Here is a 23,208-nt window from a genome sequence, read left to right as displayed (position 1 = left end):
TGAATCCTTGTTGAAGGAAAATAAGGGTTTTCATACAACATTTCCTATAGAGTTCAGGCTGGGCCCAACCCTGTGACCCTCCTGCCTCTACCTCCCAAGCGCTGGGATTACAAGTGTGCATCAGTTTGCCTGGTGAAATAAGAAACTTTGAATAATTAATAATTGTGGTTACTGTGATGTCCCAACAGGTGAAAGTGTCACCAAGCCCCAAAACCTCAGGGGCCTGCATCGTGGAAGGTGAGAACCGTCTCCTGCAAGTTGTCCTCTGATCTCCACAGGCAAGCTGTGACCTCCCCCACAAAATACACACATAAGTGCAATAACATCAATCCCCTCCAATAATCTAAAAATATATAAATAAAAGTCAGTTCACAGGAAATGACATCGTGTGCCATTAGGAAGGTGGCACTAGAAGGACCCAGAGTGGCCTGACTACTTACTTCCAATGTCCTCTTCGGGTCATGCTGAGTCCCCTGGACTCTTCTTGGTCCTCCCAAGCCCCTCTGCCCCCAGATGACCAGGGCCCTGGGCTACCCACCTGCCCATTGCTGGGGCAGTCTCCGTTCCCAAACGTGCTTGTCACCACCAGCAGTAGTTGCTCCTCTTGCAAAGAGCTTGCCTTGTACTGGTCCATGCAGACCACCTGCATGGCACACGGCGGACGTCAGCCCTCAGCTCCCAAGAGGCCCTCTGCACTCACCCAGACACCTTCTGCCTAGGCGTGTACCTTGGTGTTGAAGGCACAGCTGAACAAGGCCGCCAGGTCGCGGGCTAGCACCTCAGATTTCCCTGTCTCGGTAGCAAAGAGGACTGTGGCTCTGACTCGGGAAGCCATGACCTTGCGCATCAACACGGAAGCAAAGAGCACCACTCTGTGGGGGACGGACAGACGGACAGACAGACAGACAGACAGATGCTGTGCTGAGTCAGCTTCCAAAAGAGAATGGAATAGAGACAACACTGGGGCGTGGGCTGTGGGGGAACATCTCTATGTATCGTTTCACTGGTAGCCCCCATGCATCCTGACTCAGCCCCTTTAGGAAGTTTGGAACTACAGAAGCAAATGGGCCTCAGAGTTGGTTTCTAGAGCTCTGGGAGCCAACACCATTGAGAACCTTCTCCATATGCTCTGCCCTTCACGGCGGAGTCGGGAAGGCTGCCTCAGTCGAAGGGACACAACACAGACAGGGACACTGTCCACTTCCACATACTTCACCAAGACTCTGAGCCGGATCTCTCTCCTCTTGGGCCTCAGCTTCCCATCCTGCCAGATGTGGGTCTTCCAGGGCTCAATCTGCAGAAAAGAGGGGAGGCATGAGATGGGGGTTCTGGCTGGGCTCAGTCTGGGGGGATGCTGGAGGGTCAGACGGCCCTCTATAGCTCTCACGGAGGGCCGACCCCCAACCCACATCACCAAAACTCAGAGTGGGACTTCCTAAGTCCCGCATGAGCCAAAAGCAGTGGGCGTTTGACTTCCCTTGCTGTTGTCCCGGAAGGTAGAGACCACCTTGCTCTTAGCATCCTTTTTATTGAGTACACTAGATAATGGATAGTCTAATCTGGGCCCCTTAGCGAGGAGAAGGTGGCACTCGGCTGGCATGTCTAACCCTGGGCAGTCACACTACGTAGACTCCGCAGCTGAGCCGCAATGTGGGGAGGGCGGGAGGCTTTCTCCCTGACCTGGTAGAAATAGAATGGAGATAGAACGTAGTTCAGCATCTCCTGATGGAACACGGGGGTGATGCTCCCGGACACTGGAGGGACCAGCCAGACCCAGTCCGCAGGGCAGCCTCCTCGGGCCCGGTACTCATTCTGCATGTGTTTCATGAAGGACTCTGAGGCTGTGTGATGGTCCATGATGGTCACGTTCTGCTTCTGAAGGAGAAGATGGAGTTAGTTGGCTTAGATGAAGGCAGCAGAGGAGATGGGGTAAGAGGCTGCCCCAGCTCTGCTACCCGTTCCTGGTCCTCTCACTGGCTGCTGCAGAAACACACACACACACACACACACACACACACACACACACACACGTCCAAGTCCACAGACATAGAGACCTAGGCCATCACCCCAGCCACTCGCATGGCAGTCAGCCTTCAGTCCCATGATAGCGTCCCCTCAGACCCTCTTGGAGCATTCAGAAACTCATATGCATAGGTCTCCACACATTGCCAGTATACAGCGAGCCTCGGGTGTGGGCAAGGCACACAGCACCATCTTGCGTCAAGTAAGGAAAATACAAACTCAAAGGGGGCTCGCTCGGCAGAGTGCTTGTCCGGCACTCACGGAGCCCTACACATTTATAATCTCAGCACTTTAGTGGTGCAGGCAGCGGATCAGGAGCTCAAGGCCATCCTCAGCTACATAGGGGGTTCTCGGCCAACCTGGGCTACAAGAGGGTCTGTTTCTAAAACAGTCAAACATAAAACCACCCTGGTCATCTGTGGGGACAGGTGTGGACCGGAGTGTAGAAGAGAAAAGCCATCCACATCTTAACACTAGAGGCCATGAGGTCTGAACTAGCCTGGAATGATCGAGTAAAAAGCAGGTGCATCCTCAAAGTCCAGATATCCATTTAACTAGCATCCCCCAAAGTCCAGATATCCATTTAACTAGCATCCCCCAAAGTCCAGATATCCATTTTACTAGCATCCCCCAAAGCCTGGAGATCCATTCAACTAGCACCCCCAAAGTCTGCTTTGTGTTACCTCAGAACTCCTTACTCCAGTGAGTACAGAATGAATCTTCCCGCGGGTGACCAGCCCTTGGGGACATGGTGTGAGCCTATACTTTTTGTCAGCCACCTATATTCTAATGCCTGGCACACACGGGGCAAGCATCCATTAAGTCTCCGTTGAAAGAATGAATGACTCTGCCCAATGGTCCGGACACCAGGCATTTTCTCATATCCAGGCCCCAAAGGGAACAGCAGCGCAGGACCAAAGCCAAGGAGGGACCACGGAGAGCGGGCTCAGTCCACACAGGAGCCAACTGCTGTGCTGACCAGGCTCGTGAGGTGTGAGTAACCCCAAGTGTGAGTAACCCCAGGCCATGTGTAGATGGGGGCTCACATCCATTTGTCCTCCCACTCCATAATCTCCCATCCTCTGCCCCGGGCCAGATGCTCCGCTGGTCGCATAGCAGCAAAACTCAGTGAAGATCCCAGCTGCACGGAGCACTGAGCAGCAGCCCACATAGAGGCCGACCTATGACCTGATGCTGGAAACTACCTGAACAAAACCATGTTAAAGGAGGTAGAAGAAGAGAGGACTGGAGAGGGGTGGGGGTGGGGGACACTGCCCAAAGTGGCATGGCCCAGGAGGGACTCTTCAAGAAACAGAAGGAGCTGGCCACGGGATGATTTAAAGGAAAGATTCTAGGTGGAAGAAAACGTAAGGGGGCCAGCGAGATGGCTCCGGGGTGAAGGTGCTTCCTGCCAAGCCTGCCAAGCCTGCTAAGCCAAGTTCCATCCCTAAGACCTATTTAGTGAAAGCAGAGAACAGATTCTCCTCAATTGTCCTCTGACCTCTACACACCATGGCATGAGCTTAGAAGTGCTAAGTCCTGTGGGAAGATGCCTTTTTTTGCTGAGGTTTTTTTTTTTTTTTTTTTTTTTTTAGCCCTGCAAGAATTTCAGACACAGGGAGACAGAAACCAAGCTGGAGTGGTTGAGGGAGAAGCAGTGGGGTGGGAGGGGCCTCACTGGCTGTAACACGGGCAGGCGAATGACAGGAGCCCAGGGGCTGGCGGGAACTGTTGACTTGCTCTTCCTTCCTGTCTTGCAGACGGCAGCCAGCACCGCCTACTTGCGCATGGTGGGAACCATCGGACAGGGAGGGAGAGCATGGAGATGCAGCCGGGCGTCCTCAAGTGATGAAAGCGGAACTGCATACAGTGCTCAGATGCAGGGACAGGCAGGAAGGAAAGAAGTAGCCAGAGGCAGAACAGAACGCTGGGTCTCAGTGCCCGGACAGCGTGTATGCATGAACAAATGATGCTGTAAAGGTGACGTCAAGTGACCTTCTTGCCAAAACCTCTACCAATCCACAAGACACCCTGGCATACCTGGAAACTATAGAGCACAGCCACATTGATCTCCGTGACAGCCCGGTCTTTCCAGAGGGAAGCCAGTGTGTGGGTCTCCAGGCCCATCCTTCTGCCCACTTCCTGTAGAAACCAAGTAGTGAGGGTGAAGTGGTTTTGGGGACCCACCAGCCAGCCCGCTCATCCAGCTGGCCCCGCTGGGGAACCCTTGTCACCTCCAGGATGTTGTAGCGTTGCGTGTCACAGAAGTCTCGAACTCCGATCTCCGTGCCCATGTACCAACCGTTGAAGGGGCAGGCTGGGAACTCGAGGCCACCCACTTCCAGCAGCATGTTGGCCACGGCAGGCAGCGCGTACCACTTCAGCCCAAGCTCCTGGAACCACTCGTACCTGGCGGGGAGGCAGAGCCACCTGCTACCACTGACTTCTTTTGTGCCCTCTCTCCTCAATCAAAAAAAAAAGGGTCAACCCAAGAAATTCCTTCTCTTTCTGTTTTTTGAGTCGCATATCCCAGACTGGCCTTGGCTTTATATAGCCGAGGATGGCCTTGAACTTCTGACCCTATGGAGTCTATCACCCAAGTGCTGGAATTAAAGGCATGCGTCATCACACCCAGTTTCTGCAGTGCTGGGGAATCAAAGCTAGGGCTTCATGCATGCTGAGCAAGCATGCTCAACTGAGCCCTATCCCCAGAACTAGAAAAGTCCTTTTGAAGAGTTGATCTCAGTCATCCCATCGGGAGAGATAGCAGGGTACACTAGGGGTCATGCGTTAAGTAAGACATCTCTTTACCCAGACATTCACGCAAATGGATCAGGCATATACTGAGCTAACTGCTCATACTCCAACATAATGCCACAGCGGCTAAGGACCCTGACAGCTGGGGCTCCAGCACCGAGTAGGTGCTTTTAGCTTCCTGGCGCCTCCATGTCCTCAGCATCAACATAGAGCCAATAGCACCAAACCCATGGGATTATTACAAACATAGTCTCATTCATTGGATAGTTGGTCACAGCTGGTTTGTATAAAGATCTTACAATTAAGGACCTACTATGTGCCCTCCACCTTGCAGATCGTGGGGATATACTGATAAAAAGCAAGATTCTAGTCTCGGAACTGCAGCCGAGCATCTAGACTACACACCCCAGAGGGGTAAACAAATCCTCCTGTAGGAAAACGAGAAACCAAGTGTGGTTTTGTGTTGAAGGTGAGTGGTTGGGAAAGGCTTCCCAGAAGCGCGGTGACGTCACAGGAAGTACCTTTTGATGAGAAGAGGTGAGCCTTGTGAAATTCTGAGGAAAGGTCATATCAGGTAGAGGAAGCTGCACAGAGGTCCTGGGCCAGGACTGAGTTCAGTATATTCAAAGGACAAGAGCAGGCAGCCCAGCGGCAGCTAGTCAGTCCGTCCCCATATTTGGAAATATTTTGCAGCGGTTCAATGAGCTACGCTCCTAAAGTCCTTGTGGGCCTACACTTCCTCTATCTGGGAGGGGTGTCCTTTCCTTAAGAAACCTGGGAGGAGGCCACGGAGATGGCTCAGCAGGCAAGGGCACTGGCCAACACGCCTGATGAGCTGAGTTCAATGCCCAGGACGCATATGGTAGGAAAGAATCAACTGACTCCTGCAACTCATCTCTGACCACATATGCACACAGACACACACACACACACACACACACACACACACACGTGCACACAAATATAAACACACACCATATATACTACACACATCACACACACAGTACACATACCACACATACGACACACATACTACACAACTACACACACACACAAATACACAAGCACACCACACCATACATATATACATAAACAGAAACACCACATATACCACACATACCACACACACCGAACACACAGACACACACACACATCATACACACATACAATGTACACCATATACACACACAATCACACACCACACATACAATCACACACATCCAAGCACACACATTAAATAAATGTAAGAGGAAAAATTCAAAGTGTTAGGAGGACAGCCAAAGGCCTGGCTGCTCAGACAGAAGCTCCAGGGCTCTCCTAAAGGCACTGCCTCCCATGCTCCAAGGAGGAGCCTTTGCTAGGCCAGCTGCACCCTCAGTCACCATCAGCAGCGCCTCATGAGGCTGAGGCTGAAGAGGAAGCGCAGAGCTGCTGCAGAAGGCCTAGTGGCCTTGCAGCATCTGTCCTCTGGGCACCTCCTAAGTCGGGGCTTGGAAGGAGGAAAAGCATGGATCTAAGAACAGTGCGTGCGTATATCCCACACCCTCGGCGGCGGCTTACTTGGGATGCTCCATGTTCACCTCCAACACAAGGTCAGGAGGGATTTCAAAGACCTCTGGATCTCGCCCGTCAGCCTGCAGGACCAGAGGCAGCACATCGAAGCGGCCGTAGCGGGGCTTCCAGCCCAGGTGGATGCACAGCTGAGGCACAGAGACGTCCAGTAAGTCTGTAGGCCCAGGCACCACATCTGCTCTGCGTTCCCTGCCCAGAGGGACCCAACAGAGGCTAGATAGGTACCTGGGTGAACTCCAGGCTGGCAGGGTCCCCTCGGATGGTGCTGTCGGGCATCTGGTAGCCCGCGTACCGGATGAGCTGCGAGTTCCAGATCCGGAAGTCACGCTTCCCGTTGCTCCGCTGGGGGAACACAGTGATGGCCGACCTTTCCCAGAACAGGGGGACATAGCCGTTTACCAACTGCCCCAGGCTGGGATGCGGGCAGGGGCTCCCAGCCAGCCTCCCTCCATTCTTCCCACTCTGCAGTCCCTGCATCCCAATCAGACTGAAATCACCCCCTGATAATGAACTCGCCTCCTGCTGCCAGCTTCCCCCTGTCCTTCAAGACCAGCAAGGAGATCGCCACTCTGGGATGCCTCCTGTCCCTTCCACACCCCCGGCTTTCACTGATGGATGATGCAGCTGGATGCAGCCGCATTCTGGGGTCTTAGCCGCCTCTATACCTCTGTTTCCTTAGCCCCTGACCTACTCCTGTGCTGAGTCCCCCCCATTAGGTGTGCACCAAGTGTTTCTTGCTGGGCACAAAAACGGGCGAATGACAGATTGAGGGCACTGTTCCTTCCTATCTGTGGTATTGAGAGGGGCAAGGAGAGAAAATGCCAAGCATTGAGTGGCTCTCTCACATCTGAGAATAAAAATACCACAGCAAAACCATCACCAGAAAACCAATGTCTCCTTCCCAAACAGGAAGAAGGACCTTCTATTTTGCTTCTTTGTTTTAAAGACAGGGTCTCACTGTGTTGCTCTGGCTGCCTTGGAACTCACGGATATAGACTAGGCTAGCCTTGAACTCGGAGGCCTCCCTGCCTCTGCCTCCTGAGTGGGTTCTTTAAAAAAAAAAAAAAAGCTCAAACTATTGCACCAGCCAAGGACAATACAGGCAGTAAACTTCAAACCCCTACCCAGATCTAGCCAATGGACAGGACATTCTCCACAGTTGAGTGGGGAGTGGGGTCTGACTTTTACACAAACTCTGGTGCCTCATATTTGACCATGTCCCCTGGATGGGGACACCTGGTGGCACTCAGAGGAAGGATAGCAGGCTACCAAGAAGAGACTTGATAACCTATGAGCATATAAAGGGGGAGGAAGTCCCCCTCAGTCACAGTCATAGGGGAGGGGAGTAAGGGGAAAATGGGAGGGAGGGAGGAATGGGAGGATACAAGGGATGAGATAACCATTGAGATGTAATAAGAATAAATTAATAAAATTAAATTAAAAAAAAAAAGCCAAGGTCTGTCTATGTGACCCAGACTGGCCTGGAACTTATGTCAATCCTCCTGCCTCAGCCTATCCACTGTTGAGATTACTGGTATGTACCACCATGCCTAACTAAGATTTTTTTTTCCTTTGGTTTTGTTTTGTTTTGTTTTTAAGGCAGGAATACATGGAGCCCAGGCTAGCCTTGAACATGCTATGTAGCCAAGGATGACTTTGAACTCTTGATCCTCCTGTTTCCACCTTTCCAAGTGTTTGGATAACAGGCACGTATCACCATGGCCTGCTAGACGTGGCTCTTTAAGGATGTGGCTGCTCCATGGTTTTAAGTTAGAAGGGGGGAGGGGGGGCAGAGCCGGGCCTATGGCAGAGGTTAATGGAGGGGAGGCTGTTCTCACCATTCTGCGTCCCAGAGAAGCTAGTTTCTCCCTTGTTTCCCCTAGAGTCAGAGGCCCCTCTCCTATGCCCTCTCGCCTCCCCTGCAGGAGCTTGACTGGGTGAGCTCAGCACAGCTGGCTAAGGTACCTCACCTGATGTTGCCATTGTTGGTGGCATAAAGCAGGTGTCTGCAGATGTGCTGGAACATGTCCTGGGCGGTGCTACAGCTCCGGGCATCGAAGACCTGCACAGGGCCCACCCAGACCACACCGTGGAAGACTGTGAGGACAGAGGCTTGGGGCTGACTCAAAGTCCCTAGGGACAAAGGGCAGCCTGCACACCACTGCCAGGCAAACACAGACGTCACACCATCCTCTGCAGAGAATCCCACTCAGAAGGCTCCAGTAAAACCAGATTACCAAGACCTTCTGGCTTTAAAGAACCAAAAGGGCAGGGTCCCCACAGCCCTAGCCTGGATCTTCACCATGGCAGTATGTACCACCATTGAAGCTCCAAGATTTTCTCAGTCCAAGTGTACTCAATAGGACTCCAAAAAGAAGAAGAGGAAGAAGAAGAAGAAGAAGAAGAAGAAGAAGAAGAAGAAGAAGAAGAAGAAGAAGAAGAAGAAGAAGAAGAAGAAGAAGAAGAAAGAAAGAAAGAAAAAAGAAAAAGAAAAGAAAGAAAAGAAAATTGACCCTCCAAGGAGACAGACGATGGCTTAGGAGGCTAGGATAAAATTAAAAAAAAAAAAAAGCCTCTCTGGGAGCCAAGACTGCAAACACTGGAGGCAAACACTTGCAGCACCAAGGCCTCAGGAATCAGACATCCAAGGTTTGTTTGTTTCATAGTGGTATGTGGTTCCTCCCACAGTTCACACGAGGGTGGGTCATCTAGAGACCCCTGGTGCTAAACTAAGATTCCAGGCCCCCTTAAGGGGGTCTGGGATACCCCGTCTCAGGGTTTGACTGCACTCTGCAGAGCCCTGGCCACTTGCTCTGTCTCAGGGCCTGCCCATCCCTGCGCCTTCTCCTACCCTGGCCGTAAGGCTCACCTGCAGGTTGGCCCACTGGATCCTGCCGATGCAGCGAGGGGCGTTCCTCCAGGCCAGCTTGGTGGCAAAGATGAGCTCATCCAGGGTCAGCTGGTAGGTTCCTGTTGTTTCTATCTCCTTTGTTACGGCTTCCACCCTGGCCAGATGTTCCTCTATTTTTGCCCTGGGGGACAGGAAACTGTCAGGAAGATCAACAATAGCCAGCCCTTAAATGGGGATTAATTCAATCTCCAGAAAGCAGGAACTGATTTTGGACCAGAAAGGCAAACTGTCCCCCTTAGGACACTGTCTCCAACAAGGCTGACTTTGTGACCTACTTTTAGCTTACTAGGGAATGTTTTTGGTTTTTGGTTTTTAGTTTTTTTTTTATATATATACTTTGCCATCTCTCTCTTGAGGCTCTTAGTCCTCTTAGAACAAAATCACACTTTCACTTCTACCATGTCCCCTGCAAGTTTTTGTCACTGCTGTGATCATTGTGACAAGGTCTTGTTATGTAGCCCAGGCCAACCCAGAACTTCTAATCCCCCTCCCTCCACCCCCTAAATGCCTGGGATTGCAGACGCATGCCTCCACACGTAACTTAGGAGGCGCCGCTGTGTTTACTTTGCAATCAAAGGTCTTAAGACTCTAGAGTGCACAGTTCTAGGCCCAAGGACGCACGCATGGTAACAGAGAGAAGTGAGGACACAGGCCCGGGTAGTCTCGATGCCAACGCCAGGCTCCTAACAGTCTGCAGTGGGCAGGACCTTCCACCTTCCATCCAAAGGGAGACTGCAAGCCTTGAGGGTTCCTCAAAGAGGAAGGCAGGCCCAGACAAGACCTGAGGTCAGGGCTCAACTTTGAAGGACCCCCCACCCAAAGGAGCCACACTTAGTGATTTAAGTGTACTTCAAAATTATTCCAAGGGAGAGGAACTTGGTCACAAAGACTCTGAAACACACACACATACACACACACACACACACACACACACACACACACACACACACACACACCAAGCAACCTTGAGATTTCCAACCAGCACCACCAAAGGCTTTTGAGATGGCAACAAACAAAATTATTTAAAGAATGAACTTGTGATTAAGGGCAAGAGAGGACTTGGAATGAAGCAGCCAACAGCCTTTAGGGCAGGCGGAAGGTCTGGGCAGCTCCTGTTTGATTACAGAAAGACTCGAAGACAAAACATCCAGAGATGTTTGTCCTCAGTGATGTCTGTAAGGGGGAACTTTTGGATGAGGTTGGTACCCAAGGATGAACACAGCAGGGTCCACAGCTATGGTGGCAACACCACATAAAAGGAACTCTGGGTACCCTTTACCCAAAGGGGGCCTGACTGTTTTTGGTTTCTTTGGTGTTTTTTTTTGTTTTTGTTTTTGTTTTTTTTTTTGCCTCTCTTTTATAATCTAAGAAGTGCACCGGTCCTGAGCAAAGCCACCCTCTTTATGTACGAAACAGCGCAGCAACTATGGTAGTGAGAAGGAACGGGGAGCCTTTGTCTTCATCCATCTTTCCCAGGAGTCACAGAGGGAGACGGTTGCTTTCCTGGCCTCCCTGACTCAGAACAGTTCATGAAACAAACCACAGTCAGCCTTCATCCTGCTAGACCCTCATGTAATTTCTAGAATAGTTTGTGTCAGGAAGGGAGGGCATGGCTCTCACACGTTAGAAATGACCTCAAAGCACACTATTAACTTGTTTATGGCTTAGGTGAGAGTCTGATTTGCAAAGGCAAGCTTTAAGCAGCATTTCTCAGAAGAAAAAAAAACCCCACTCCCCTCCCTCAGTAACAATGAAGCCTCTAACATCCATGAGAATACCAACACATAAGAAAGATGACCTTTAAAAGAATATTTAAAATTTGGGAGACGGGGCTGGAGAGATGGCTCAGTGGTTAAGAGCACTGTCCACTCTTCCAGAGGTCCTGAGTTCAGTTCCCAGCAACCACATGGTGGCTCACAACCGTCTATAATGAGATCTGGTGCCCTCTGCTCACATGCAGGCCAACTACTGTATAAATAAATAAGTAAATCTTTTTTTAAAAATGTGTATGTATGTGTTTTTTAAAGTGTTTTTGTTGGTTGTTTTTGTTTGTTTTGAGTCAAGGACTTACTCTTAAAATTATTTTTCATGTTTTATGCCAAATTCCCTTAGTTTTTTTCATTGTTTTGTTTTGAGATAGAGTCTCACTAGATAACCTTGGCTGGCTTAGAGCTCACTCTGTAGACCAGGCTGGCCTCAAACTCACAGAGATCCTCCTGCCTCTACCTTCAGAGTGCTGGGGTTAAAGTGTATGCTGCCACACCCAGTGAATTTTATTTTTTAGCATTTTCTTTTACTGCTTTCGCTCCTTCTATTTTCCCCTCCTTTAGTCTGTGGTACCAGGGACCGAGCCTAGAGTACCAGACTAGGCTCATCTACCACTGAGCTACATCCTCAGCCCCTGGCCGCTAGCCTCAGTGGCTGCCGCCAGCACTTAAAAAGAAAAAAAAAACCTTTTGTTTAAGGCAGGTTTTCACTATGTTGCCTAGGCTGGCTTGAATTCACCCTGTCACCCAGGCAGTCCTTGAACTTGGAATCCTCCTATAAGGACCTTGGTCTCCAGAGTAGCCTACGCCACCAGGCCCCCCTGACACATCGATCAGTTTCTCATGGTCATGTTTCTGAGCCACTAGGGATGCTGTGGTACCTCTTAGCTCTGAAAAGGAGCAGCTTCTGCATCAGCATCCGAATTGGATGGTCGCCCTCAGAAAGTCAGAAGCTCAAAAGGTCCCGATATTCTGCCTATACAGATGTCTGAGCCCACTCTGCTAGAAGCCTTCAGCTGCTGGTATCCCCCGCGGGGACAAACTTCTTCATCACCCCTAACTCAGAACCTCTTGGGGACCAAGATATGGACTTGTGACTGTGGGGGATGAGAAGTAAAGACATTTGCTCCGTTACTGGGCACCGCCCTGTTAGCCTCCCAGAGTCTCCTAAGACCCACCCAGTTGTCTTTGGAATACCAGTTGAGTATCCCAGCTCCAAAAAGACTCAGAATCCTGAAGGGCCAAAGGGCTGCATGCCAAGGTACTGAGGCGGAATAGCTAGGGGCCCAGCACCAGCAGCCCAGGCTCCAAATGTGCATCTTCAAGAAAGCCCTACATCCTCCCAAAACCTGCTTGCTCCTCTCTAGAGAGGGATGGTAACTGCACCTGGCTGTCTGAGTTAATGCAGCAACTCAGAAGTTTTTTGTTTGCTTGGTACCAAATTAAAAAAAAAATGGCCAGAAAACTCCCAGACCCCCAAATGGCCACTTGTTAACAACTGAGTGAAAACTGAGGAAGCTGTACAGTTCAATGCCACAAAGCTCCCAGAACAGACTGTGCCCCCCACGGGCCTCCACCTTTCAGAAGACCACAGACAGCCCCTCCAGAGATGGCTGCCCTTGGTCCAGGGGACCAAGCATCAGTGTTCTGCCAGCTCCAGGTGAGGCTGGGAAACACTGCTCTGGAAGATGGTGGCCTCTTGCCAAGCACCCTCCCAGCTCTGACCTTCTAGAGCTGTAGGTAGGTCGAGTAGGAATCACCTCGAGCAGTGATTTCTGCCCTCAGTCCCAGATGCCCTTCTGTGTCTTCTGTCCCAGCTGGAGCTGCCATGTGTGGCTGTGCTACTAAATGACACTGCCACACTGTCCCCAGCTGCAGAGCAGGCGTTCACTGTCTCTCAGCCAAGTCACTCTTGCAAATGGACCGGGTAAGTTGCTTAGTCACACGACAAGGTTCTACATTCAGGAGTTGTCCTGTGTATTTGTCACCCACAGCACTCAGAAGGACGACTGTGGGCAAAAGCCAGCCTCCACTATTTCATCAGATGCTGTCTCAAAAAACATACAATGAGGCCGGGCGTGGTAGCTCATGCCTTTAATCCCAGCACTCGGGAGGCAGAGGCAGGCGGATCGCTGTGAGTTCAAAGACAGCCTGGTCTACAAAGTGAGTTCAGGACAGCCAAGGCTACACAGAGAAACCCTGTCTCAAAACAAAGCAAAAAACAATGAAGGACCAGAGAGATGGCTCAGCAGGTAAAGGCACTTGCCACCAAGTCTGATGACCTCAGTCAACCCCAGGCATCCACAATGATAGAAAGAGATGCTGAACTACTACAGATGGTCCTCTGCCATTCACGCAGTTGCTGAGGCTCAGGCACTCCGTTCTCCAAATAAACAGATGCTTAAAATATTGATAAGGAAGACTTGGGTTGCATTCACTACAGGCCAGCACTGTTCTTAGCTATTTGTAGCCTCTCTTTACTCTTCATGCAAACTCCTACATGGTATATTATAACAGATATTTTCAGGCAAAAAACCAAGGCACAGAGAGATGAAGGGACTTGCCTGGGTTTGAACCAGATTAGGTGACCCCAAGGCTTGCCCATGCCACACAGCCTCTTCATCACAGCCGTATGTATTGACAACAAAATTGGCCAACTGTCAATGAAAAAAGAATCTTCGTATTCCAGGCTGGACCATGGTTGGGGCTTGGAGTGACTGAAAGAGTGCCTGACAGACAGACTGACATGACTGACTGACTGACTGACTGGCTGGCTGACTGACTGACTAAAGAGTAAAGGAGTCTGGGCACTGGACTCATAGAAGCCTTGTGGGATAAGAAGACAAGAACACTCCAGGAGTGTGGTACCCCACCACCTCAGGTCTCCTGGACGGTAGCCAGACAAGGAAGATGCTGGGGCTGTGTCTGAGAGTCTTGCTCACATCTGTGGGAGGAGAAGCCTGACCAGACAGTCTCTAAAGTCCCTTCTACTGCAGGAAAAAAGGATCCATTCCGAATCACTGTTTCGCAGCCCGTAGGCTAGGACACCGTTCTAGACTTGCACAAATCTTATGACTGTCTAACGAGCCATGATAGAAGATCCCCCCTCCATTTTACAGATGGGGAAGTTGAGGCCCAATGGCTTTCCTCAGGATTCAGCAATGGTCTGTGGTGGAGCCAAAACTCAAAGCCAGTTACACTCTCCCCTATACTTTTAGACATTATTGTAGTGTCTAAGCCTTCTCCAGGGTCTGCTTTGGGCCTGGAGCCACGGCAAATCTGGAGACTGCAGAGTTCAGGGGTCAAAGTGGAACAGTTGAAGACAGGACAGCGCCAGGGAAGGGACGGGGCAGATGTCACCCAGACCAGAAGCCAGACTTACTCTTTGAAGGAGCCATAATACTGGTTGATGAAGTCGATGGCTTGTGGCAGAAGCTCCTCCAGTGAGATGGGCTTGTCTCTGGGTCCTCTGATCAAATTCTTGGGGTTCATGATAGACCCTAAGCAGGACTTGGACTTACAAGTGGAATCCTAGAAAGAGAAACAGGGAGTGAGTAGGCCTCCCGCTCCCCGTCCCCACCGTGTCCCAGCCAACCGCCTGGCCATCCTCTGCCTGCTGAGTTCCCAGTGACCCTATACAGGCTCCTTCTCTTTGGGGCCAGCCAAGCTTTCTCCCAGCCTTGCTCCCCTCTCCTTTCCCAAGACTCAGTGGGTGCGAGCTGGTTTCTCTCTGTGTCTGTTCTTCAGTCAGCTAAAGATACGGCACCATCCTCAGAGAGGGGTTCAGGAAATCATCCTGCCATCACAGGCTTCTTGGTTCTTTCCCACTCTTTTTTTTTAAAGATTTATTTATTTATCTAATGTATGAGTGCCTTATCTGCATGTATTATCAGATACTCACATTATAGATGGTTGTGAGCCATCATGTGGTTTCTGGGAACTGAACTCAGGACCTTTGGAAGAGCAGCCAGGGCCTCTTCACTGCTGAGCCATCTCTCCAGCCCCCTTTCCCACTTTATAACCACAGCATGAGTTCTTTTTCGTCTTTCTCTCTCTCCTTTGTTTTGTGTTTCCTTGCTTGTTGCTATTGTTTTTGAGACAGGGTCTCACTGTGTAGCTCTGACTGTCCTGGAACTCATTATGTAGACCTCAAACTCAGATGTATGCTTGCCTCTTCCAAGACTGGATATTGAAGGCATTCACCGCTCAGCCTCATAGTGTGAATCTAGTCAGAGTAAGGGACTTAAAGGCAGGAAGGAGCCTCACTAGATGACGTCGACTGGCTGCTGGGACCACTGTTGTCTCCTTTCAACTAGCACTTGAATCCTCCCAGGGACAGGAAGCTCATGCTTCTTCCTGCATCAATACAGTCCAGCGGTGGGCAATTCTGTTTGTTTGTTTGTTTGTTTGTTTGTTTGTGTGAGACAGGGTTTCTCTGTGTAGCCCTGGCTGTCCTGTTCTCACTTTGTAGACCAAGCTGGCCTCAAACTCACAGAAATCTGCCTGCCTCTGCCTCCCAGAGCGCTGGGATTACAGCCGTGCCCCCCTGAGCTCAGCAAAGAATTCAAGGATGTTTGGGGGAGGTTTTCTTTGTTTTTGTTTTTGTTTTTTGAGAGACAGAGTTTCTCGTGTAGCCCTGGGTTGTCCTGGAACTCTCTCTGTAGAGACTGGTCTCTATAGGCTGGTCTCAAACTCACAGAGATCCACCTGCCTTTGCCTCCTGAGCACTGGGATTAAAGGCGTGCGCCACTGCTACTTTGGGCAATTCTAACTGACAATTCTCAGATACTCTTAAAATCTAAGAAAATAGTAAATGCTTTCTGCACCCTTTTGTCTGACATCCTTGGCTATCTGCTGTCTAGCCGAGTAGCTCATAGGAATCTCGCTTTACTTGCTTCCCAGTGTAGTTTCTGAAGACAGGCTTCCCAGCATCTTTTGTCCAAGATGATGGCTGTCTAGTAAGTCCAGGGAGTGTGTGATGGACCCACAAAAGGCCCTGATGGTACCCTTGCTGGGACATGGTACCCTAGCTGGGACAAAGGCAGTGCTCCCCAGTTCCCAGACCTCTCACCGATGTGGCCTTGTGGTGAAGTGTATCTTGTAAAATCTCTCCACTGCCCCAGTTTTTAATCTTCACGTGCTGTGGGCGGGTCGATGGAGGCACGTGCAGCTTGTCCAGGGCTTCTGGAACATTCTAAGATAGGCAGACATCCAGGGTTTTCCAAAGGCCTGTAACCCCGAAAACCACACAAGTGTCCCCTGGGCCTCTGGGCTCTGCCTTGGGGTGAGGGAAGGAGCTTTGTGTGGCCACACAAGGCTAGTCCCCAGTCCTCCACCTGTACCAGACGCCAGACCAATGCCAGCTGAGCACAGCAGGTGGCTGGACCAGGGCCAGGCTTCTGTCTTTACCAAGGCCAGGCCAGTGCTGGCTCATAAGGGGAATTCAAGTTAGAAGGGAGGGCCACTGCTGCAGCTGGGATTGCCAAGGACAGAGCTGGGATGTTAACAGATACGCCACTGTCTTGCTTCCCCGGGGACACCTTTGCTCTTCCCCATCTTTCTGCCGCCTCTATACAGTCCTTAGGATGGAAAGGACTATTGGGAAAACCAGACCCACGGCCAGAAGCCTGGGACTGAGACTAGAGGCTCGGCAGCTGAGTCTGAGATCATCCTGGGCTTAAACTGCCCCCACCCATGCTTTCAACCACCAGGCAAGTTATCTGGTGCTAGTGCCCCCTGGGGACCTGCACTGTTGATTATCAAGACTGCCCTGTTGTTCACAGCCTCCTTGGTTCCCTCTGTATCCCAGGTCTGGGTTACTCTGCTTGCTCCCCAGCCCTTGGCTTCCTGTACCCTCCAGCTCAGCCTCCAAAGGGCTGTTTTCACCTGAATCTTCCAAGGAGAAGAAAGAAAGAGTTCCCCATACTGTGTGACCAAACCACTGACCTGCACTGTCCCAGTGAGGGCCTGGGGGGTACCATTTTGGAGCTTGGCAGGTCTGTGACTCTTAGGGTCATCCTGTGTTGTTGGGCTGTGAAAAGAAACAGTTATCACGAGATAGAGTCTGGGAGTGGAGGGGACCTTGGGGTGGCTCTGTGAGTCCCAATCCGGCAGATGGGGCACTGGGGTTAGAGGTGGGATTGACCTGTCCCTGGCTTTCAGCCAAAGAGCATGAGGGAGTCAGTCTCAGAGAATCTTGTCACCATCTTCCGTCTTCATCTTTTCTTTGACCCCCCCAAAGCCAAAAATGATTCGAGGGGAGGCCAGCCAAAACTATTCAGACAGGAGAAGACACAGATGCTCCGGGAAGTGCTTTTCTCAGAGAGCCAAGCACAAATACTCCAGCCTGGCCCTCCCAGGCCAGCAGCGGGGGGTATACCACTCACCACTTACTTGGTTTACCGAACTGTATCTTATTTATTTTCAGTTTTGTTTTTTTTAGCGGGTGTTGTTTGTTTGAGACTTAGAACTTTCTATGTGGACCAGACTGGCCTTGAACTCACAGAGATCCACCTGCCTCTGGCTCTAGAGCGCTGGGATTAAAAAGGTGTGCGTCACCATGCCAGGCTCATCCTTTTAACTTGAAACTCTTAGGAGTGCATACCTGGAGTCAAAGCATCTGGCAGGGGGTGGCAAAAGGCCCTCAGGAGTTCAAGGCCAGCCTCAACTACAAAGAAAGTTCAAAGCCAGTCTGGGCTACAGGAGAATTTACAAAGCACACAAACAAACCCCAAACCCCTCAATTTAGTTTATTTACTCTGTACACCACGCTAGCCTCCAACTCCAAGCAATCCACCAGCCTGAGTTTCTTGAGTGCTGAGATTACAAGTACAAGCCACAAACCACAATGCTTGGCTACTCCAAATATTTATCTTGTAAAGAGTGAAAGGAACAGGGGCTGGAGAGATGGCTTGGCAGTTAAGAGCATTGGCTGTTCTTCCAAAGGACCCGGGTTCAATTCCCAGCACCCTCCTGGCATTTAACAACTGGCTGTAACTCCAGTTCCAGGGGATCTAACACCCTCACACAGACATACAAGCAGGCAGAACAGCAATGTACATAAAATAAAAATAGATTTTTTTTTTAAAAAAAGAGAAGAGTGAAAGGAACAAAAGGCAGGTATAGATAACACACACTTATGATTCTAACATCTGGCGGGAGGTTCAGGAGTTCAAGGTCATCCTCAGCTAAGTAAGGAATCCAAAGCTAGCCTGAGGTCTATGACGCCTATTCCAAAAATAAGATTAAAAATAAAATTAAGGGCTGGAGAGCTGGCTCAGAGGTTAAGAGCACTGGCTGCTCTTCCAGAGGTCCTGAGTTCAATTTCCAGCAACCGTGTGGTAGCTCCCAAACATCTGTAATGAGATCTGGTGCCCTCTTTTGGAGTACAGGCAGGCCTACATGCAGGCAGAACACTGTATACATAATAAATAAATAAATAAATAAATAACTCTTTAAAAATAAAAATTAAATTAAATTAAATTAAAATTATTAGTGGAGAAAAAAAGAAAATGATTTTTTAAAAAAGAGGAAGAGCCTTTTATCTCAGCATTTAAGAGGCAGAGGCAGGTGGCTCTCTGAGTTTGAGGCAAGTCTGGTCTACAAAGTGAGTTCCAAGCCAGCCATGGCTACACATTCATACAGTCAGGCAAAAAAAAAAAAAATCATACAAATAAAATAAATAAATCTAAAACAAAACAACCCCCACCACCCCCACCCCAACCCCCACCCCACCCCTGCAAACTCCAGTTTTAACAATGCCCTGCTTAGTCATGTAGTAACAACTTGCCCCTGGTCCCTCGTCCCTAGTCAGCTTTCCCTTCAGCAAGAATCTTGTTTGGTCAGGTCAGCAGGAGTCTTCTTTACCTTTGGCTGTAACTTGCCCCATCTCTCCATCCTGCTGTGGGTCCTGAGCTCACCAGAGGGGTGGTCTTCCGGGTGGTATGCTAACAAGTATCACTAAAGCAGGACCTGCTGACGCGTCTGGAACCCCAGCCCTCAGCTAAGGTGGGAGAATTGCTTAGCCTGGGCTATATAGTGAGGAGTTACCTCAAAACAAAAAAAAAAAAAAACAAAAAAACAAAACAAAACAAAAAGCAACAGACAAACACACACACCAAAAAGCAAACAAACAAAATCACTGAACAGTTCTTGCTTGCTTGGGACAGAGTTTCATGTACCTCTGGCTGCCCTTGAACACACTATTCAGCTGATGATGTCCTTGCCTCAACCTCCTGAGTGCTGGGATTGTAGGCATGTATCACCACACCCAGCTGAATGATTTTTTTTTTCTTTGAAGTGCTCCTCTGGTCTGGACTGATGCACGTCATCAGAGAGTAAAGGGAAGTCAAGATTTGCTTTCTCATCTTCCTCCTTCACCCCATCCCTCTCCTCAGCCTGTCCTGGGCTTCACAGTTTGGAGGATAGAATTAGATTAGGAACATCCACGGCGGGGCCATAGTGACAGACTTAAAGGCAATGCCACTGTCTGCTTAAATGCTTACCCTAAATGTTTTAAAGGCTCCTCTGAAATCTCACATTGGAGGCGACCGGGTGAGCCTGGCCCCGGAGTCCACAGCAGCATGCTTAGGTTGTGCCTAATGCCCCAGACTGGATAGCTGCTGGCCCTGTGGCTGACAGCCTGAGTGCATGCAGGCGATGTATGCGTGTGTGTGAGTGAATGTGGGTGCCAGCAGATCTAAAAACACCTAGGGGAGACGCCGGGGAAAGGTCACAGTGATCAGCGTGATGTGATATGTCATAGGCTACTTAAATCTCTTTCTTTCTTTCTTTCTTATTTAACTTTTAAGCATCTTAAAGGTTTTTTTTATCATATAATTGGGCTTTTAATTTTTTTTCAAGTACTTCAATAATGAAGATTAAGAAAAAGAATTTAACAGTGAATAAACATAGCTTTGCCCCCACCTACTACGTCCTGCCACCAGTAGCAGACTTCTGGCTGCCTGCTAAAGGGGAATCTAGGGACCAGATGTCAAGTGAGCACTTTGGGGCTCAGTACCCTGGTTCCAAACCCACAGCCCTGCTGAGATGGGCCTGGTCCAGTGTAGGAAGGAAGGACCATTATAGGCTTGCAGGCAAAGGGAACCACGGGGGCTTGCTCAGGCTCGTAGAACCATCAGCAGTCATCACGTCACAGAACTAGGTGATGAGAGGGGAGGTAGAATCCACTGGTGGCAGGGGCTTAGTGCCGAGACAGCCCACCTCTCTTGTGAGAGGATGAATGTCTTACTGTAAAAGATCATCTTAACCACTCAGTAAGAAGGGGGAGTACAGCAAGGCGTGGGGGTGCGCGGAGGAAGGGGGGCCTGGATATGGCTCAGTGAAAGAGCCACTTAAATGCAGTTCAGTTCCGAGTGCTGAAAACAAACAAACAAACAAACAAATAGATTAAGAAGTGGCACAAACCTGTAATCCTAGCATTGAGGCAGAAGAATTCCAGGTTTGATACCAACCTATCCACACAGCCAGAACCTATCTTAAAGTAGCGCAGCACAGACGTTCCACGGTGCAGAAGCCCCCACTGGGCGACACGAATGGGCTCTCTGCCCGGTCTCTCTTTTACCCCCCAGCGGGACCACACGGGCTCCCAACGCCCTCGCTGCTCCCCAGGCCCCGCACGCTGTACCTGGCTGGACCCACGCGCCGGGCGACCTTCGGGCCGAAGATCCTGCGCAGGAAACGGCAGAGCCGCGGTAGGGCGGCTTCACACGCGCTACTCAGCCCCTCGCGCATAGCTGGGCCACCGCCCCTCTCTGGAGCTGTCTTTTTTATCGCCTTACAACCAACCCTTCAGCACCCGCCCCCAGCAGCGTCCGCCCTCCTTCAGCGAGCGGGGCTCCTCTCCTAGTGGCCCAGGACAGCATCCTGAGGACAAGCAGGGCGGTGCAAATACCTCGGTTTGTGTATTCCTCTCGCAGCGACCCTAAGGATCCCGACCCAGACGCCTCGCTGCCCAGCTTCTTTCATATCTAATACTTCCTCTACCCCTAAGGAAAGTCTACGAAGCTACAAGGCAATTCTTTATTACCTCCGCTTTATAGAGGCAGAAGCTCAGGGACCAGAGAAATCAGAGGTCCTGCTCTAAGCCCTGTAACAGCCCCAGGGCCACCTCTGCCTCTACCTTACTAGTCGGCTCCCAGGAAATGTTCTTTTTCCCTGTCCAGGTGGAGTAGGGATGAAACTCTCAGGGGCTCTCCTGGCCAGTATCTCAGCCCCCCACCCCCACCCCCAGCAAGCCAAATTACAGTAGGAGGAGAGGTTCTTTTTCCGCAGCCTGAAACACAGTCACCAAGGCTTAGCTTAAACTTCGCTGTGGACTCTCTGTGGTTCATCTGGATGGCCCCCACATTTACCCACATTTGTCTCTAAAACACATATGTGCACATGCATGGACACACCCTGCACACTTCCCGAATCTCTTGTTTACACAAAGTTGAAAGCCACCAGGACCAGGCTCTTGGCTTGCATAGGTTTGAAAAGTATGTTTTAAAATGAAAATAAATAACGTCCCCCTCCCCCCCGCTGCTTTCAGACTAAAATCCCCTTTGTAAGCTGCTTCCTCTTCCAGGAACATCCTCTGGCTACCTTTCCTGGGCAGTCCCATGTCAGCTGCGACCCCTCCTCCAGAAAGCCATCCGCCACCCCAATAGCCCCTCTTGACACCACAGCCAGGCACCCCTTAGAAGACATAGCAACACCCCCTATTACCTCTTCCCTGTCTGACTCCTCCCACACACAGAAAGTTCTCGAACATTTTGCTCTGCCAGGACTGCTCCAAACTAGGAGGAAACCGTTGCCAGCCAGGAGATCTTAAGATGACTCAAACACCGAGGACTTTTGTGTCCTCTTCCCTAAAGTGGAGGACAGCAGCGGTCCCCCTTCTGGATTGTCAGAGGGCATGGCCTATGTCTCAGCAGGGTTAACCCTCAGCGTGGTGACAGGCGATGGGGCAGCTAGCTGCCAAAGACTTGGAAGCAGGGCCGCAAAGTCAAGTTGGAGGGAAAGAGGTGTGAGAGCAGCTGGATTCTGGAAGATCAGAAGGCAGGGGCCATAGGGACCAGGTGAAGGAGGGAGTGAAGTCACAGAGACGGAAGAAGTGTTATCAGGATGGTTAAAGGCCACCAGTGCTGCTTGTCGCCCCGTGAGGCCAAGTATTTCTGACAGCCTCGGTACAGTCCTCTCCAGCTCAGTCTGCCTTCCACACCTGGGCCGTCTACCTCCTTTAATCCTACCATGACGCCTCTTCATGCGAGGAGGAAATGGAGCTTTGGAGGCTAAAGGACTTGACAAAAGCCACGGGATTATGAAGTGGCCAAACTATTCGTTCTGCCTAACCTCCCTCTCTAAACCTGGCTGCACCAGGTTTGGGAAATTTAGGGTTGTCCTGCTTACTGCCTCCAGGGGTCGCTGTCCGCAAATATCTGAGCCAGGTGCATCTGGAGGCTTGGCTCTGATTCTGTGTCGTAAGACTGCAGGGAAAGTCCTCTCGCTATCTGAGTTAGCCTCAAGTCCCCGGCTATGGCTATAGACTCCTACCATGCTCTAGAATTCTCCTAGCCCGTCCATATAAATTGTCGGAGGACTAGCTCAGCTCTAAGACGCACCAGGCCGATCTCAGGTTTCACCACTGTCGTGAACAGTCACGCAAGCCAGTCTTCCCCCTCCCCAGAGCCTTATTTGCCGAAGGAGACCATAGTGAAGGACCCCACGGAGGTCAAGTCCGAAGTGTGTAGGTACACACGCTGTGTAGTCCTGGTAACAAAGAAGCCTCAGTAAATAGCGACAAGCACTTCTGTTTATCACGTGACTGTGACACGCAGACACACTTCAGTGTGCCTCCTGTATACCTCACCTTATCCCCTGCAGGCTGTCAGGTAGGTCACAACTGCAGACCTGCCTGAGACGGGTGGACTGCCAAAGTCACACAGTCAGTGAGGACAGCACAGGGCCATTTTGACACCCTTCGGTTATTTAATAGTCAAAACAGCTAACAGCTGGTGAGGTGCGTGCTCTGGCCAGCCAATTGGGATGCCACCTGAGCTGACCACTAGACTCTCCAGCCTCCGTTCTCACATAGTCCCCGCCCTCCCCCCCCCAACCTCCCCCCCCCCAACCTCCCCTTTCTCCAGAGAGTGCAGACTCTCTTGGGAGCAGCAATGG

The 23,208-nt window shown here is 50.6% G+C and overlaps 1 protein-coding gene across 1 annotated transcript in view; it reads right to left on the bottom strand.

Moving 5' to 3' along the window:
* Positions 1 to 20,807, bottom strand: part of NOS2 (nitric oxide synthase 2) — a 37,069-nt gene extending 16,262 nt beyond the window's left edge. Inside the window, exons 1-14 of the mRNA XM_084748284.1 lie at positions 20,675 to 20,807; positions 16,975 to 17,059; positions 16,100 to 16,222; positions 14,411 to 14,559; positions 9,221 to 9,398; positions 8,322 to 8,413; positions 6,577 to 6,718; positions 6,340 to 6,479; positions 4,257 to 4,431; positions 4,063 to 4,164; positions 1,681 to 1,875; positions 1,212 to 1,294; positions 728 to 872; positions 539 to 643 (exon numbers count right to left, since the gene is read on the bottom strand). Coding sequence (XP_084604410.1) covers positions 539 to 643; positions 728 to 872; positions 1,212 to 1,294; positions 1,681 to 1,875; positions 4,063 to 4,164; positions 4,257 to 4,431; positions 6,340 to 6,479; positions 6,577 to 6,718; positions 8,322 to 8,413; positions 9,221 to 9,398; positions 14,411 to 14,559; positions 16,100 to 16,222; positions 16,975 to 17,059; positions 20,675 to 20,781 — 1,821 coding nt within the window. The 5' untranslated portion in view covers positions 20,782 to 20,807. The remainder of the gene's footprint in view (positions 1 to 538; positions 644 to 727; positions 873 to 1,211; positions 1,295 to 1,680; positions 1,876 to 4,062; positions 4,165 to 4,256; positions 4,432 to 6,339; positions 6,480 to 6,576; positions 6,719 to 8,321; positions 8,414 to 9,220; positions 9,399 to 14,410; positions 14,560 to 16,099; positions 16,223 to 16,974; positions 17,060 to 20,674) is intronic.
* Positions 20,808 to 23,208: the final 2,401 nt, after the last annotated feature.

The sequence above is a fragment of the Acomys minous genome (assembly GCF_964271855.1).
Source record: "Acomys minous genome assembly, chromosome: 12".
In the NCBI taxonomy this organism is placed as follows: domain Eukaryota; kingdom Metazoa; phylum Chordata; class Mammalia; order Rodentia; family Muridae; genus Acomys; species Acomys minous.
This window is presented reverse-complemented; position numbering and strand designations above follow the sequence as displayed.